The sequence below is a fragment of the Propithecus coquereli genome, unplaced genomic scaffold (assembly GCF_000956105.1).
Source record: "Propithecus coquereli isolate 6110/MARCELLA unplaced genomic scaffold, Pcoq_1.0 Scaffold545, whole genome shotgun sequence".
NCBI lineage: Eukaryota > Metazoa > Chordata > Mammalia > Primates > Indriidae > Propithecus > Propithecus coquereli.
The window spans coordinates 1,225,992-1,243,852 of record NW_012151341.1 but is presented as its reverse complement, the minus strand read 5'-3'; the positions used below and the strand labels follow the sequence as shown (position 1 = coordinate 1,243,852).

At 46.4% G+C, this 17,861-nt stretch overlaps 1 protein-coding gene across 1 annotated transcript; it reads right to left on the bottom strand.

The window, feature by feature from the left end:
• Positions 1-2,363: 2,363 nt before the first annotated feature.
• On the bottom strand, positions 2,364-7,159 carry DUSP6 (dual specificity phosphatase 6). Its single transcript, XM_012657560.1, has 3 exons — positions 5,939-7,159; positions 4,890-5,327; positions 2,364-3,847 (listed from the first exon to the last, which is right to left on the bottom strand). Exons 1-3 carry the CDS (start codon positions 6,336-6,338, stop codon positions 3,540-3,542), a joined length of 1,146 nt encoding a protein of 381 aa, XP_012513014.1. The 5' UTR covers positions 6,339-7,159; the 3' UTR covers positions 2,364-3,539.
• Positions 7,160-17,861: the final 10,702 nt, after the last annotated feature.

Genomic DNA, 17,861 nt, shown 5'->3' with positions numbered 1-17,861 from the left:
CCACTGCCTTCCTTAAACCTCCCGTGGCTCCCACAAAACCTGCAGATAACCTCCTGTTTCAAAGCCCCCTCACCACCCAGCCCCTGCAGAAGGCAGGAAAGGTAGCGCTTTCTCAGAGACCTGAGGAAGCCACTAATGGGGACAGCAGGTGAGGAGGGAGGCGGTAGAACTGCAGCTGCTGGCAAAGGTTGCCCTAGTAACCATGAGGGCTCCATTCAGGAAGCAAACCCAACTCCAAGATGCAAAATGATCGCCTTCACACAGCTCCTGCAAGCACAAAGGAACCGGAGGAGCCCTGGTACAGCTGGAAGAAAGGGAGGCTGAGCGAGGTGGGGGCCTAGGCCGTCAGTTACAACCTTCCACCTTCCATGCAGGAAAAAGAAGGGAAGAGAATAGCTCTTTGAATCTTCTGGCCCATGTGAACCGTAAAAACCACTCATTTAACATGAGTCCTTTTGTGGAAATAGAGAAAAACAGGCACCCCTCTGTTCACCAGCCTTATGAAACAATATGCCAGGAGAGGGGGGAGAAACCTCAGACATTGCAACTTTACGGGGGCCCTAAACTCTTCTTACTCTCTCTCCCTTATTCAGACTGGTGACAAAGACCATTTGCTCCCAATTTATTGGAAACTTTTTTTTTTTCACAGCTTGAGCTGCTTAAATGCAGCAAGCTCCCTCTCCCCAAATTGCCATCAGACACTTGCTGAATGGGCCAGGCTCAATTATGCTCCCTCCACAGGTTCGGCTCACACTGTGACCCTGCATGGCTTCCTGCTATTCATATGTGTTACTTCCCCTTTGTGGTAATGGCTTGTGGCACTTGGCCAGAAAACATTATTAATTTCAGAAGCGGACTGACAAACAACAAACCTACAGTGAAACGAGAGGAAGTGCTGGGGAGGCCAGCTGTCGGCTTGAGCCGAGCAGTAGGAACTCAGTGTATGCAGGTCCGAGGAGGAAAGAGATAATAATCCACAAAGAGGAAATGCACTAAAATTATCTACAGCCCATATTTTTAAAAAAATGAAAGAAAGAAAAAGAAAGAGAAAAGAAATCAGAGAAAAGAAAAGGGGAGGAAAAGCACCCAGTTACTTGAGCTGCAGCTGGACAGGAAATTGCTAACGCTGCTTGCAAATCCCTACTTTGAACAGGCAGTTTAGGGAATGCCAGGAGCGGAAACCGTTCAGAACTGGATTAACACGAGCCAAGTTGAACTGCAACCCACTTCTCCTTTCTGTACTCCTGCTGACTTGGGACACCCAAATAGGAGAGACTGAGTTGGTATTTTTCTGCACTATTTCTGTTTGCTTCTTAGACTTAGTTGCTTAAAAATCACACTGGACAGTTTGAAGTGCCTGCCATAGAATGAGGGTCACTTGCCTCCTAAAATGTAGATGACCAAGCAATCGGTCCAATGACATCTCACATGTGCCATGTGGGTGAAAAGCTCATTTTTCTCCCTACTTCGGATGAAGGGACTGAGCTCATGCAGAAAAGAGCCCAAAATGCGTGTTCTAGTTCTTTTGATTCCATATACTTGCCCTTTACTGTTTCTTTTCGGCGGGGAGTGAGGGGGGTTGTGTATTTTTACACTGGGGCAAGGAAAGGAGAGTTCCCAAGGAAAATAACAGGATATTAAGTCTTTGCTTGAAAGAAACCATTCAAAATAATCTACAAGGTTCAGTAGGGGTTTCTGACCCACATTCTGAACCAGTTAAGCACAAAAGCACATTAGCACGGGGATGGCAAAGTTTCATCTCAACTGCCAGTGAGAAATTCTAAAGCCACATCCAGGCTCAATGAGAAAACCTATATATGCCTTGCACAAGGGGAGAAAGGGAGACACCATTTTGAATTCATTATTCCATTAGGATACTGCCAGACAGCAACAGACTGGAAACAAGATTATCCCTTTCTCCCTGACATGTCTAAGCATTATTGAGCAGAGGTTCTTGATGGGAAAGAACACAGAGGTTAATGTGTGGCTGTCACCTTGTTATTCTGGAACACCTCTTTAGGGCTGTTCATGAATATCCAAATCTTACTCCTGAGCAAGCTATGCTGCATGGCTTCATTTTTTTTCCAGGGGCATTAAATATCTCCTTCAATAAGCTGGAACAATACTCATAGAAAGCATCATCCATATACATGATACAGACAGTCCATTCTATGATGCCATCTTTATTTGAAGCAAAAGATGAATTTCATAAACTGCACCTGAAAACCATTCTAGAAATAGCTTAAAAAATAAGAAATTTGCCCTGCTATATCTACAAGCCAATATTAGTCCCCAACTGAAAAATTCTAAAGTATGTCACTTCACATGTAAGTACAACTAAGAGGTTGTTTTAAAAATACACATTCAATAGCCAAAATAGTTATTTATTAATAACTTAAGGTTTTACATTTTTATAATAAATTCCAGCTCAAAACTTTACACCACGAAGAGAATGGAGCAACTTAACTCTCCTTCTTTCACAATCATATGCATTTCACCTATCAAATGGGTACCCATGCTCTCACACACACTTCCAGTTTTATACAAATTTTTTAAAAAAGGAAAGAAACCAACCCAAAGTATTGCATTTGAGGTGACACTCCCTGAAGAATTTTATACAGAGGTAATATACTGTTTAGCACAGCTGAAGTTAAAAAAAAAAAAAGTGAGCCCATGATTTTGGTGTCTTTCCAAGATATCCCCTTTGAGACAACACAAGCCAAAATATTTACAAAGGTAAGGCATAGTCAAACTACATTAAGAAGAAAATATCATGAGGAAGATACACGAAAGAGACTACAGACTGCGCCATAACAAGGTCTTATTGATAATAGTGTCCATGAAGATGTCATCAGAATTGGTAACGTCAAGCATGCTGCAAATATACCCTTTGGATTAGAAAAGAGCAAAATTTTCCATTTTTTGTGCTAAGAAGTGGCATACTGCTCTTTCGCCCTTTGGATAATTTCTCTTAAACCCATCAAAGAAAAAAACAAACACAATTCAAACAAACACTGTCAAGTGATTTAAGATCAAATATTTACAATAATCAAATGGAGTATCAGACTTTGTTTTTTTCTAAACTGATACCACGAATACAGAGCTGACATCTCTCTTTGGCTCCTCTATATGCAAAATTGAATCAGTCTTCACTGAAGACAATATATAGTCAGTTCCAGAATCAAAAGGAAACAGCCATACAAGGCCCTAAAGAACACATGCTCCTACCCTACCATTTGGTCCTACCCTATATACCTCGAAGTCCTCGAATCCCAGTCCCTGCATGTGTAGGCTGTACACATGGGTGCAGAGCAAACCTACTGCCTGTATCTGTACAGCATGTCCTGTTCTTCCAAAGAGAATGGAGCAAATCTCTCTTTGTAATAACCAATTCCACACTTGGTAACCTTGTCTAATACAGACAGGTGGTGTCATATTGACACCTGGGGCCACACATAAAGAAAGCAGCCCAGCTGATGCTGCCAAGAGAAACTGCTGAAGGACCGGATACATCCTAGTGAGGAAGGGCGTGGGGCCTTTCACGTGGATTGCAGGGAGTCCACCTGGTAGACATTCTGGTTGGAGGGGGTGGTAAAATACAGCTGCTGTGCTGGAACCCGGTTGTCACAGGGGCTGCTAAGTCCCAGCGTCCTCTCAAAGTCCAGCAGCTGGCCCATGAAGTTGAAGTTAGGGGAGATGTTAGATTTCTTCATCTTGACAATGTCATAGGCATCGTTCATTGACAGATTCAGCTTCTGCATAAGGTAAGCCACAGTCACAGTGACCGAGCGGCTAATGCCAGCCAAGCAATGCACCAAGACGCCACAGTTTTTGCCCCGGGCTTCATCTGTGAACACAAAAAGAAAGGCAAGATTTCAGTAGATTGAAAACTACCCTTTGTGAATGATCAGTCTAAAAGCTGAACTTTAAAAAAAAAAAAAAAGATAAAAAAACACTCGTGTGTGGCAGTTTTGCCCTGAAGGCAGCAGAAATTGTATCACTGAGATAAAACATGTTCACTGGACACAATTACATATTTCAGATATTTTCTGAGAAGGGACCTTTTGTATTACATTTCTGCCAACAAAAAACTCCTTAATGTGTGCATTCTTTGCCTCAGCATGTGAATACCAGAAACCCTGCAATATGGTCGTGAATGCCTTTTATACAGACAAGCAGACTGCAAGGGTCTATTAAATTATTCTCCAAATGTTGTGCAGCTAACAATGGAGGTATTCAGGCATTTTAAAAGAGAGAGGGAAGTCACAGGGGACAGCCCATTAGGAGGAACAGGATGTCGACATGGCCTGAAAATGAGTTCCTTTGTAATAGGAAATGCATTACAATGCCTGGAGATTCACTTCTCCCAGGCTTCCAGCCCACAGTTCTTCCTGCTGGGCTCAGGTTACCCACCGGCTCACTGTTACCAGTATCACAGTATCACTCAACTGGATAACATTTAGCATTCATACTGCTTTCCAACAACTCACTTGATGTCCTAAAATAACTCCTGGGTCTTTTTAAATTATAAAGCAATGCTAGAATTCCTGTCTACAGTGAGTACTTCTATCTAGCCTTTCCCCTGAGTCCAAAGACTCTGTGTGGGAAAGGTCTGCTGTCTGATTTTGAACGGCCTCCCTTCCAAGTGACTAAATTCAAAGATTCAATAAACAGCCCTTCAAATTCACCTGTGGTCTGCAGCCATGTCAAAGGCACGTTTTTCTTTCCTTAGCAAGAAGATAAACCAGACTTAAGAATGCCCTAGAAACGTTAGAGACCTGCAGTCCGACAAATTAGCAAGCAGTAAGAACGATTAACAGCTTAAACGCCATGAATGACTGGGAGTTCTGCATTTAAATGTCAGAGCGAAAACTGTTAATTAGTCTCACCTATGAAAGAAATGGCCTCAGGGAAAAACTGGGACAGGTTTTGGCTCCAGTGATCCGAGATGGGGATTTGCTTGTATTTAAACTCTCCTGCATTCTCAAAGAGATTCGGCAAATTGGGGGTGACGTTCAAGATGTACTTGATGCCGAACTCCTCCAACACGTCCAAGTTGGTGGAGTCCTTGGCACAGCCCAAGTAGAGGAAGGGCAATATCTCCACGGGGAAGGAAGGCTGGCTGTTGGACAGCGGGCTGCCGTCCGAGTCCGTTGCACTATTGGGGTCTCGGTCAAGGTCAGACTCAATGTCCGAGGAAGAGTCAGAGCTGATCCGCAGGCCTCCGAGCCCCAGCACTGGCAACGGAGGCGAGCTGCTGCTACACGAGCCGTCTAGATTGGTCTCGCAGTGCAGGGCGAACTCGGCTTGGAACTTACTGAAGCCACCTGCCAGAACGAGAAAAGCAGTCGTGTAACCCGAGATGTCGTAGTAGTTTTCACAGCTTGTGGGAACCGCAGCCGGGCTCAAGAAACCCCACGAGCACCCCACGAACCCCTCTACATGCAGGGCTATACATGTAAGAGAAATACACTTAAATGTGCACCCTCAGGAATGGAACGAACGGGCTCGCTTCCCCTGGGAATCCTTATTCTTTTGAATCCGGAAATGCACATAATTGCAACTTTGAGTATTTGAAGGAGCCAGGAGGTGCCAATCTGCACCCTCAACAACCTCTCCCGTCCTGGAGATCTTAATTCAAAATGGAGCGATAGAAAGCAGGGCTAAGTGGACAACGTTCTGGGTAAGAAGACGCAGAACTCGTTACAAGAGCCCGCGGCCGGAAGCGGGCGGACTCTGCGCGGGCCTGGTTCTGCGGTGCGGAACGCGCGCGGGTCGCAGCCCCTACCTTGCCGGCGGGCGGCCCCTAACCCGGCAGCGCGGCTCGGAAGCGCCGAGCGAGCGCAACAGAGGCATTTCCAGTCCGCGCACCCAGCCCGCAGTCCGCAGCCCCACGCCCCTCGCCCTGCCCTGAGCGCGGAGCTCCCCGGGCACGTACCTTCCAGGTAGAACGCCCGGCAGCCCTCGTCCTTGAGCTTCTTGAGCAGCAGCCCGAGCACCGACTCGCCGCCGGTATTCTCGTTCCAGTCGCTGCTGCTCTCGTCGTACAGCACCACCGTGTCGGTGCCGCAGCGCCGGGTGAAGCGGTCCCGGTCCTCACCGCGCGTGAAGAGCGCGCGCACGGGCAGGTTGCCCTTCTGCAGACGCCGCAGCATGATGCCCGGGATGGCCACGTTGATGGCCGACTCGATGTGCGACGACTCGTACAGCTCCTGCGGCCGGCAGTCCATCAGCAGCAGCCGCTCGTTGCCCAGCTCCAGCTGCTCGTTGAGCCACGCCACCGTCTTGCTGATCGCCATTTCGGACGCGAAGGGCACGGGTCTGAGCGTATCTATCATGAGGGTCGAGCTGCGGGAGAGGGCGGGATGCCTACCAGACGCCCCTCGGGGCAGGCATAGGCTGAGCGCACCGTGCGAAGCCGCCGCTCTCGGAGCGGAGTTGAATTCGCCTCGCCTTACCCAAGCCGAGGCTAGCGGTCGGGGAAGGCGAGACTAAAGTGAAGCCGGCGGTTCCCTCTGCGCCCGGCTGCAGCCGCTGGCTCTTAGTGTCAATGAATCTCTCTGAATGAAGCTGCCCAGACAGTTTTGTTCCTCCCCAGTGAATGGAATCCAATTAATTCGGACTCCGTGCTACTGAGAGGGGAGGAAAAAAAGTCTAGCGGCTCCTAATCCCTCCCTCTAAAGCTGCACCTCAAATCTACCCGGGCGTCTTTCTCCCCGGATTATTCAAGACTCGATTTGCTCACTATCCCTTGGACTCAGCCCTCGCACACCCCCTGCGCGAGGCAGCTCCTCAATGGATACAAACAGTGAGCGTCTCAATGGATACATTCTCCCGGCCAGCCAATGAGCGCTCTGCGGAAGGGGCTGTTGCCGTGGGGACGGGCCGGCTGGAACAGGTTGTGTTGATGAATTGTTAATGAGTTTGTCATTCACAAAAACGGAAAGGAATTTCCGCTCCGGATAAGCCCCAGTGCAAACAAGCTTCAACAGCGGGCTCGGCGGGAGGAAGGAGAAAGAAGAGGAGGCGGCAGCGGAGGAGGAGCAGGGCACATAAACCAGGGCACTTCAGTTGTCTCATGTTTCCTTCTGTTGAGAGTTCACACTTTGCGTCGGAACTTTTGCGCACAAATGGTGCAATTAGCATGCACAAAAGCCCTTGTTCGCGACGCTTGTGCTCGCGAGCTAGCTTTAGGAAAACTTGTGCTAACTTTTTTTTCCTTTTCATTCCCTTCAAACTCATTTGGACCCGAGTTCGTCTTAACCCCCCGCCCTCCTTTAGGCTGTGTGTGGCATTTGTTTGCCAGTTTAAAAAGCCCAGCTCTGTTTGCTCTGATGTTCTTTTAGCCGAGGCTGTGTTGGGGCTGGTGAACTAACTGGGCTTTAGTGACCGACGAGGTGTTAAATGCTAATCCAACATCTTTTGAAACAAACCAGGATTTTGTTGAAACATTTTAAAACAAACAAACAAACAAATGTCTAGCTGTCCAGAAAATCAGAAGAAAGCTTTATTTTTTTTTCGGCGGTGTTTTATTAAAAAAAAAAATGTAGAGTGCAGAAACAAACTCTTGGCAGTCCAATACTTCTGTATTCCGCTCCAGCGGAGTGGGGCGTTAGGAGCCATTGTTCCGGGGATGTAAGTCACCTCCCCATCGCGTGCTGGGGGGTCGTGCTCATTAATGATTTCTGGGCAAGGAGCTCAGCTTCCAACGGAGGAGCCAGTCTGGCGGGGCTGCCTGGGCGAGGAGTGCTGGGACGCGCCGCACTCCTTGCTACCGGCAAGGCGTGGGGAAGTAGCACCCGCAAGGCCTGCAGGCTGCGGGGGCTCAGCAGGCGGACTCGGCGATTGGTCACAGTAGACAGGGAGGCCTGTCTGAGGGGCACCTCCTCACCCCCTCCCCTGCCTACGCAGCCGCCCCCTTCCCAGTACAACGCCGGGCACTCCTGGGAGCACTGGCGGCGCCTGCGCGCTACGCTCCTCGCCACCGCCCCACTGTCCCCTCCTCCCCGCTCAGCGAGCACCGGGCCTTGCACGACCCCGTGGACGGGTGCGGGGCTGACCGCAGGACTCCGGGCTCCATAGAGGCCTGGGGAGGGTGGGGGGCGAGGAGTGCCTGCCGGGACACCCCCACACATACGCCGGCTCCTGGCTTCCAGGGAATCGTGGGGAACGTCTCTGCCGCCCTGCAGAGCCAGCAGGTAACTCTTGGAGGTGCTGGCCAGGCCAGCCAGCTGCGCTCGGCCAGGGCGCCGCGGGGCGGGCGGGCGGGCGGGCGGACTGGAAGCCGGATGGAGGCGTGGCCGGGTGGGGGCCGCGGCGGCGAGGAGGCGCATTCCCGGCGCGCAAAGCCCCATTGTTATATAAAAGTGCCGAGGCCGCCCCTCCCGAGAGGAAAACCACCTGTGTGCGGCCGGCGCGGCGCGGGAGGGCTGTGGCCGGAAGGCGCGGGCCCTAATCCGGCCTCCCCTCCCTAAGCCCCGGCGGAAAAGAGGCAGCGCATTGTCCCGCCGCTGCCTGGGAGGCGGAAGCGGGGGCAGCGGCCCGGCGGGGAGCGGCATTTCGGAGCGTCCCTCCCTGCGCTTTGCACCCACCGTGAACGTTGCGAGGGCGCCCGAGGTCGCGGTGTCTCCCCTCGCCCGACGCCCCGCACCCACGGGCCAGCCCGCCGACGCCCCCGCTGCCATTTGCATTTTTAGTCATTCGCCTCTTCCGTGGTTTGGGAAATGTGGGCTAAAGAAAGGCGGCTGTGAGGCCCAGGTTGCCAATTTTGGAGTTCTGCTGCAGGCAGGCCGCCCCTGGAGGAGCGTGTGCGACGAAGGTGGGGGTTGTCGCGCTCCTCTCTCCGCACCTTTTATGGGCAGCCCTTGGAACAAAACTCCTATATTTCATTAGGTATCTTGCAGTTTCAACTGGAGGAGGCCTGCGCTGGAGTTGACGCCCCCGATCCTCCCCCCATCTCTCACAGAAGTTCCCACTCCAAGACGTTTCAGTCACCCCCCCATTTCTCACAGAATTTCCCACTCCAAGACGTTTCGGTCACGGGGACCTGGGGACAGGAAGGGTAGAGGCAGGATGTCCTGCAGAGGAACTGAGAAGAACAAATCTTTAAAGCCACGACCTCCATCCAACAGAAGAGGGAGGGGGAAAAGTCGAGTTTCTACCTAACCTGTTTTAAAAGTGCAGGTACCTGAGCATATGAGCACAGAGTTGGGAGGATAGTCGCAACACGTCGCAAATCTGAAGATCGAAACATTTAGTTTTACTCATGTTTCTGAACCCTATCGCCATAGGAATGTCAGCCCTTCCTGGCACATTTAATAAAATGTCATTCTGACCCCTGGTCCTTAGAAGTGCGGGATAAAGGACCTCGAGTGGGGCAGCCCGAGTTTGAATTGTGTCCCCCACCTTTGCCTAGATGTTCCACCTTCGTTAAATCGTTCCACCTTCGTTAAATCATCTAACTTCTTCCACGTTGTTAGAGTGAAGATAAAAATATCTGCTTCATAGGGTGGCTGTGGTGATAAAATGGGCACAGTGACGTGTCCTGACGTGGTGGTGGTGTGCTATTGGCTGTCCATAATATTTTTTATCCTTCCGAATTGAAAACCTGCAAAACGGCCTGGGTTTTTTGGGACGTTTCTTTCCATCCCAGAGTCACCCTTTGAGGCCTGCTTGGCTCACTCATCTGCGACAAAGCCCTCTGGGGAACTTCCCTAGCCAGTGTCATTCATTCCAGTTCAGCTGTCAAGCAAAGCAGATGTCCTATACCAGGCTCAAAATCCTTTAGCACGGTTAACAGAAAGAATGGACCCAGCTGCATTTCTGAATTCTCCCTACTGATCGCCTTTTAAACCCCCTGTTCTCCAGCTACACCAAATGTACATAATAGAAATATGTGTGTTAGGCATTTACTACATGATGGGCAGCGTCTCCTTCTTGTGTTTACTTTCATAATATTGGTCTGTCTTAGGAAAACCCATGTAAATTATCTCCATTTACAGAAGTTAAAGAATTTGCCTGAGGTCACACAGTAGCAAAAGATACTTGAGGCCAGACCCTTGAAGATTGCCACATATGCAGATTACAGTATTGTGGACACCATCCTCCACGTGCTGTTCCCTGCCAAAATGTGAAGGACTTCAAGGTGGGCATTTTACATTTTGACTGCCAGGCTTCACGTTTTCTGTTTCACCGTCCCCACAGATGTCAAGGATTGGAAGTTGAACTTATGTCCCTGCTTTGTTTACACACCACTGGTTTTCTTTGACTGCACACAGTTCTTCACTAGTCAACCATTCACTAAATGCTGCACATTCTTTCTTCCTTGGAGTGTGGCCTAGATTCTAATCCACACAGCTACCGTTGCTCATCTAGTGCATCAGCACAGCACATGGCCTGGGTTCAGACCTCCAGCACTCGCTAGTCTTCTGGTGGAAAGTCAGCCTCTCTGGGCCTCACTTCATTTAGTCATTCATTCATTCACTCATTTATTCTGGGTTCCATGAAAGTAGCAGTGAATAAAACAAAACAAGAGTAACCTACCTTCCTAAAGCTTACATTCTAGTGAGCACAGACAATAGACAAAATTAACAATTATACAATATGTCAGAAAGTGGAAGTGATATGAAGAAAAACAAAGCAAGAAAGGGAATTCGAAAGCGTGCTAAATTGGGGGTATGTATACCTATCTCAAAAGACTGTGAGGAATAGAGACAACTGAGATGATACACAAAAAATGTTGGGTGCAAAGTGGGTACCCAAAAGATGATTTAAAAAACAAACAAACACTGTTTCATTCCTGCATAAAGCTGACTTGCTTTGTCCTTCCTGCCAGGCTCCCAGGAAAAGCTCACTCAGGAGATAAGGGTTCTGATAATACAATTGGAAAAACCACAGGCTTCTTTGATTTCAGAGGCCTGGGTTCCCTTATGAGGGTATCATTCATGTGTAGAGGGCTCTGCTTAAAGATTGGAGAATACAGAGGTCATCTCTGACCCATTCTCGTAAATGCAGAAGAAACACTTTCATGGATCCTCTGTGTGTATGTACTGATTGAATTCCTCCTGGTATTTCCCCTTAGAAATCGCCTTAAAAGTTGTAAGTTGTTTGGTTATAAACTTTGTCTAGGCCACTGGAGAAGTATTCCAACTTTGTAGGAATTTTCCTGAGTTTGAGGGCATTTGTGATTTATGAGGCCCAAATGGGTTAGCATGACCTTTAATCTTCTTGGAATAATCTCTATGAATACAATGACATTTGTTAACACATCATGTGAAAATAGTTAAACAGATTTTCAGTAAATAAGGAGAGGGTGTTTTGGAAGGTCTGACCTAAAATGTAGTCTTATGGGTCTTGTGGAATATTCAAAATTCACTTTTGGAGGTCCCAGGGAGGCACTTAAAGTAACAGTGGCTTTCAAAGCAGCTAAACCTCAGAATTGAGTTTAACCATATTTGAAGGATATGCTTGAAATAGTCTGACTTAAAGGGTATGTGAGGTGCCCAAAACACCCTGAAGTCTTCTGACAGATGCTTCAGAAAGATACTGGGAAGTTGTCTGAACAGCAGTAACTGAGGAACCCAAGAGGCCTAAGGGATGACAGTAGGAAACACGGGTCATACACAGTGATAGACTGTGCACGGAGAAAGCCAAAGGAAATTTCAAATAGCCCCCAATTAAAATACCATGAGGGCAGCCCCTGGCAACTGCAGATCCTGGTTTGTAATCAAACTGCTTCTCACTGCTTCTCTATGCAGCTTGCCCCATGGTGAGGAGGAGCTGCAGGATCTTACTGAGCGGAGATTAATGATTTCCCCAAACAATACAGGGGTGAGGGAAAGGCAGGTTAGGTTAGACTTAAGTGAAGAGGTAGCTGGACAGCAACACCAGAGTCAATGCCTAGGGGGGAGGTTGGATCTTTCCTATAAAGGAGATGGCACTTTCACACCTTACCAAAATGGTATGACCTGAACAAAAATATGAACTACTGTGAAATTAGACCTTAGCCAATTTGGCTAAGCTTTTAAAAATTATGATCTCCATAAGTTTTCTTGCATTCTTATCATCTGATGAAATGCATCTTAATTTACATTGGGGATCCCATAGGGACTTTATCTAGAATATTTTTTAAAGGTAGACAGTCTCTAGCAAGGAAATTCATTTAAAGATAACAATGTTAATTTATTCCGTCAGATGCTTTAATTCCATCCCTTCCACTGGGAGAACATTCATTGATTCTTCCCTCTTATTCTTTATTTTTACAAAGCAGGAAATGTAAAAATATATATGTATATGTAAGAAATTGTCACGAAGTTGGCATTTCTGCATTACTGCCAAGCTCATTTACCTTTTTTTGGTATAGAGATGACGGCACCTTGCTTTCCATTGTACTATTTCCAAAGAAAGCCCCAGCAATGATCCTTAGTGGGAAAGTATGGCTTACACTGCCATCCAGAAAGGTGAGGGACTATATATATATTCATCTTTCCAGAACCTTCCCCCATCATGTCATGAAGCACCATGTGTATGGTGTCCTGGCCATCAGCCAGGCTGCATCTACATATGGAATATTTGCCTTTTGCCTCCTTGTGTGGGCCTTGTTTCCTCTGATGACTTTTCTCTCTGTCTTGTGTTCCTTTATTTACGCAGGTGTGAACAATACATATAGCTGTTATATAAGGGAACTCATTATTTTTCTAAGTAGGTACTATTTCCTGCCACCCTGTTTTCGCCTCAGAAAAAACACAGGCAGTAACTGTGTGTGTCCACAATACAGAAATACTTTAGCTCAGTTTTTCAAACTTAGAGATCCCCCGAGAATATATTGGTGTAACCCCAGGGACCCCCAAACTCCAGTGTGTCCAACACTGCTTAAGTCCATTTTCTGGGCTAGTTACAAAAGTTATATCTGGATATATCATCGAAATAACAATGTGGCTACGATTTATTCTACACCGAGCATTGTGCATGTTAAATCTAACTATCATGATAACCCTGCAAAGCAGGTATGCCATTACCATAGTTTTATAGTGGGGAAGCCTGGGCTCAAATGTCAGGTAATTATGCTGGAATTCAAACTCATGTCTCAGTCCCTTTGAAGCCTCTTTAGTACACACTGCTCCCTACTGATAAGGGTGTCCCTAAAGCATGACTGTGCAGCCTAGTATGAACTCAACCTGTTACACAATGGCAGCTTCTACCACATAATTTGTTAAATTGTATCTTGCTGGTCAAGACTAGGAGTTCTGAAGTCAGACCAACTTGGATTCTAATCCTGCCTCACCTACTTTCTACCTGTGTGACTGAGGGAAATCATTTAATCTCCCTGTTCCTCAGTTTCCTCATCTGTAAAATGGGAAATTCTATATCACAGAGCTATTGTAATCAATGATGTATATTTGTAAAGGGGTAGAAACAATCTTAAAACAATAATAACTCATTGGCTGCTACCTGTTTTTATTGTTACACAGCTCTTAATAAATGTTTATTGACATTGCTGAAAAGGGATCATATAACAAAAACCACTACAATGTCAATTTAGTTCTCAGGAAAAGAAAAACAATCCATACAAAAAGAAATTTTTTTTAAAGTTTTGAAGAATAGAGTCAATTGCTTTACCACCCCCTTTAGTTGCTGACATAGCAGCCCAGCAATTGAGGTTTCTCAATATGCCGAGAGACCCGAATAGATGGAGGACAATGGGAACACTGATTGCGTCCAAGGGCTTTCTGGTCACTCTCAGGCTCACCTCCGGAAGTAGCAGGCACTTTCACCCCTCCATGGCTGCTGGCTCTCAGCTTTTCCTGTGGATGACTACTTGTTCTGCAAGAGAGGAATTGGAAATCTACTGGCCTGAGCCATCATCTCTCAGTGATCTGAGTTCACTGCAGCTGAGGGGAACATATATTTATATTCTGGGTCCTGCATATAAGAAATCCCATCCTCTGGGAATTTCCTTCCTCCCTCTGACTTCATGCCCAGCAGGAGCTTTTCAGATGGAGGGAGAGGAGGAGGGTCGAAGCTGGGCCTGAGAGCCACTCTCCTGTGACTGGGAGGAAGCTTCCATGTGTGGATGGGTGAGAAGGCAGTGCTAGAAGCCACATTGCAGATGTACACCCAGCCACGAATAAACAGATATACCTGCTTAGCGCAGTTTCTATAGTAATTTTTGCACATATATGAGTCTAGGATTATTTTTATTAAATTTCTGACAAGTGTACATCCTTTGATATGAGCCCATCAGGTTTTTCAGGACTGACCAGAAGTTTTAGATTCCTTACCCAGACCTCAAAAGTCTAAACACTTGTTAGGTCATACCCCTGCCTAACCAGTTTACCAAGGAAAAAGCCTTTTATGATGAGATTCGTCTGCTCTTTTGTTATATTGTCTGTATGATAATTTACCTTTTTTTTTTTTTTTTGGCTTAAGCAACACACACTTACTATCTTACAGTGCTATAGGTCATAAGTCCAGTATGGGTCTCACTGGGCTAAACTCAAGGTGTCAGTAGGGCTGCATTTCTTCTTGGAAGCTCTAGGGGAAAATCTGTTTCCTGGATCATTCAGGTTTTGGGCTGAATTTAGTCCTATGGATGTAGGACTGTGGTCCCTATTTCTTTGCTGATATTCTCAACTTCTAGAGGCCACCTACGTTCCTTGACTTGTGGCCCCCTTTCTCTGTTTTCAAAGCCAGCAACAGCGGGTCACATGCTTCTCACACTTCAACTCTCTGCTGCTGCCGCTTCTGCTGTCGGGTCTTTCTGACCTGCTTTTCTGCCTTCCTCTTCTACTTTTAAGGTTTCCTGTGGTTACACTGGGCGCACCCAGGTAATCCAAGATATTCTCCCCATCTCAAGTCCCCTTTGCCATGCAAGGTAACATATTCATAAGTTCCAGGCATTAGGGTCTGCACATCTTTGGGAAGTTGTCATTCATTCTGCCTACCACATAATTGTCATGGGGAGGTAGGGGTTTTGTTGGAAAGGGTCAGGGGTAAACTTTTTGGAGTGATGGAAATGTTTTACATTTTTGTTCAAGTGGTTATACATGTGTATACAGTTGTCAAATCTTTTTACTTATAGCTTTAACTTCTACATTATCGCATTTTATTTTTTCAAGTGTTTTATATTTTGCTTGTAACAATTTATTTCAAAGCGACTTTGCACTGTACTAACTGCTTTATGTAACATCTTATGCATTTTTTTTCTCTTTACACTCTAGTGTTATCACATAATAAGTTCACTTTGATCAATTCGATGATGCAGTGTAGTCAACTAGATTCTTTCAGGCACATATTGTTCCACTTTATGGCTATTTTCCATATAGCCGTAAGTTTCCCCATTTACTGGTCTATTATAAAGATATTATAAAGGATGCAGATGAAGAGATACGTAGGGCAAGACATATGGGAAAGGACGTGGAGCTTCCATATCCTCTCTTGGTGCTCCATCCTCCAGGTTCAGCTATCTGGAAGCTCCAGTAATTTACCTTTAAATAACTCAGTATAACCTACTACAGTATTCTAAAGCTTTAGGCATGAATAACCAGCTGATACTCTGAAATGTGATTCAACTTGGTGACCTTAGGGGTTTTTTAAATAAATTTTATCAGAAAGGATGTCAAAAAATTATTTCTATCGCTGAAATTGGTATGCTTACAATAATATGTGATTATTAAAAGAGGTGTGGGACCCAGGGACCTTGCCTGACCAAGAGATAATGAGGCATGTAGCCCACTTGCATATGTAATGGTGCAGCCTCCGGCACTGGAGGCCAGGATCCTGCCCCCGGATGAGACGACGTGAACTGCTGGCTTTGATTTTGGAACATTGCTGCATTAGCTTCAGCATGGCCCTTTCACGCAAGGTGCTATTGATCAGAGTACTGAGGGCAAAGAGAAGGACTGCACACAGTTTGTGTGACTGTACCTACCTGCTAAAACCTATTTTTTCCATCTAGTTATATTTGCTATGAGATTTTCTTTTATAGTGAGATGGGGTACAGTGTGAAGTGTTACCTAAATCTGGGGCCTCCAACCACTAACTAGAGGGGATTTTGACCAAATGAATCTGACGTATACCCTATAGCCAAATGGCTCAGAAGCAAAGCTTTAGAAAAATATACATGCCCAAGTCTCATCTCTAATAGTTCTGATTTAATTGATCTAAGGTGGGTCTAAAGCATTGGCATTTTTCAAAAGCTACCCAGAGAATTCCAATATGTGGCCTGGATTGAGAACCATTGGTTTAGAAGGATTCACAGCACTTGTCCCCCATCAATCCCTTGCCCAGGCAGAGGGTTCCAGTGAGTGCACAAGAAAGTTTCCTAGCCAGTCTGGTGAACCTCAAAATTAAATGTCTAGAAAGACCTGGAGGTACTTGTTCCTAGTCCACACCCTGGCCTCCTTCACAGGGTCTGTGATTCAGAAGGTCTATGGATAGGCCCAGGCAACTATATTTTAGTCCAGCAGCCAGGAGCGACTTATAAGGGTGGACCACACTTTGAGAAGCTCCAAATGATATCCCAGACAGCCAGGTTCCTCACCTATCCACTCTAGTCAGCAAGTGTAGAATTTTGAAGGTTAACTGGAAAGATGAATCAAATAGTGCTCTCTTCCTACAAGTGTCAGAACTTCATAACAGAAAAATGCAGTGTTAAACATAACGAATCTGCTTGCCCTTGTAAGCACAACTCTTACACTGGTGTGCAGTCTGCATTCTTTCCAGGAGACCTGAACCCGTAACCAAGTCTGCCTGTGGGTTTGCCTGAAAGAAGGTATCTCTTGGTAACAACACCATGTATTTACTGAGCACCAGTTGCATGTCTAGGACTGAAATGAGTGCTGGGGCATATGAAAATGAGTAAGATTTAAGCCCTGCTGTCATAAAAAATGAGTCTGACTGAGGAGGTTAGACGCATGCCCAGGTAGCTAGAGTGTAATGTAATAAGTGTAGTAATTGCAGTAGAAAGAAATTGTGCTGTGGGAACAAGAAGAAATGGCCGTCTACCTATGTATGGATGGTGTTGGGAAATGTCCCAAAGAAGGCAGTATCTGAGTTAGATCCCCATGGATAAGCAGATTTCTCCTTCTCCCTGATCCCAGAAGAAAGGCACTCTAGGCAAGAGGGACAGACAGCATGAGCCTAGGTGTCGGGGGATGGACGAGGATGACCACTGGAGTATGGGGTGTGGAAAGCAAAGAGTGGCAAAGAACAGAGGAAAGGTAATTTAGAGCCAGATAGAAATGGGCTTTGGATGTCACACTAAGGACTCTGGAATTTTTCTTTAGGTGAAGTCATCAAAGATATTCATACAGGGGTGTGATGTGATTTCAGAACATAATTCTGGTAACAAAGGAGCAAGTAGACTGGAGGGGAGAGAGAAATTGGGGGCAGGAAAACCAATTAGGGACCAATCATAATTGTCCAGGAAAATGATGTTATGCCACCATAATCATCCTCTTCCTAAAATAATGTACTAATCAACCTGCTTAGTTTTATTCCTCTTACTTCTGGGGCTAGAAACAAAATCACTTAGCCCTTCTGTGACTCAGAATCCCTCCCTATTTATAGACAATGACAAAATACTTACCTTACCTCACGCAGGGAGGTACTGAGAGATGCAGCTGTAGCCAGGAAAGAGGGGGAATTGTTGCTCTAAATGCCAGTGGCAATTCCTTTAGGTGGAGGCGAGGTGCCGGGCGAGGGGGAGACTGCTTCCCCCGACATTTTATTATAAAAATTCAAACCTACAGAAAAGTTGAAAGTTGAGTGAAAGCATCAAAAGTACTCTTTGAATGGAAGCTTATGCAGAAATTCCAAGTACCACCCAGGAAGTGGCATTTCTAATACAAGGGCCCATGGCC

Bases quoted from the DNA above. Each gene is read 5' to 3' on its own strand.
- DUSP6 (XM_012657560.1), bottom strand. From the start codon at position 6,338: ATGATAGATACGCTCAGACCCGTGCCCTTCGCGTCCGAAATGGCGATC. The intron at 5,328-5,938 runs GTACGTGCCCGG...TCGTTCTGGCAG, and splicing joins CCGGGCGTTCTACCTGGAAG to GTGGCTTCAGTAAGTTCCAA. The intron at 3,848-4,889 runs GTGAGACTAATT...TTGTGTTCACAG, and splicing joins TGAGGCCATTTCTTTCATAG to ATGAAGCCCGGGGCAAAAAC.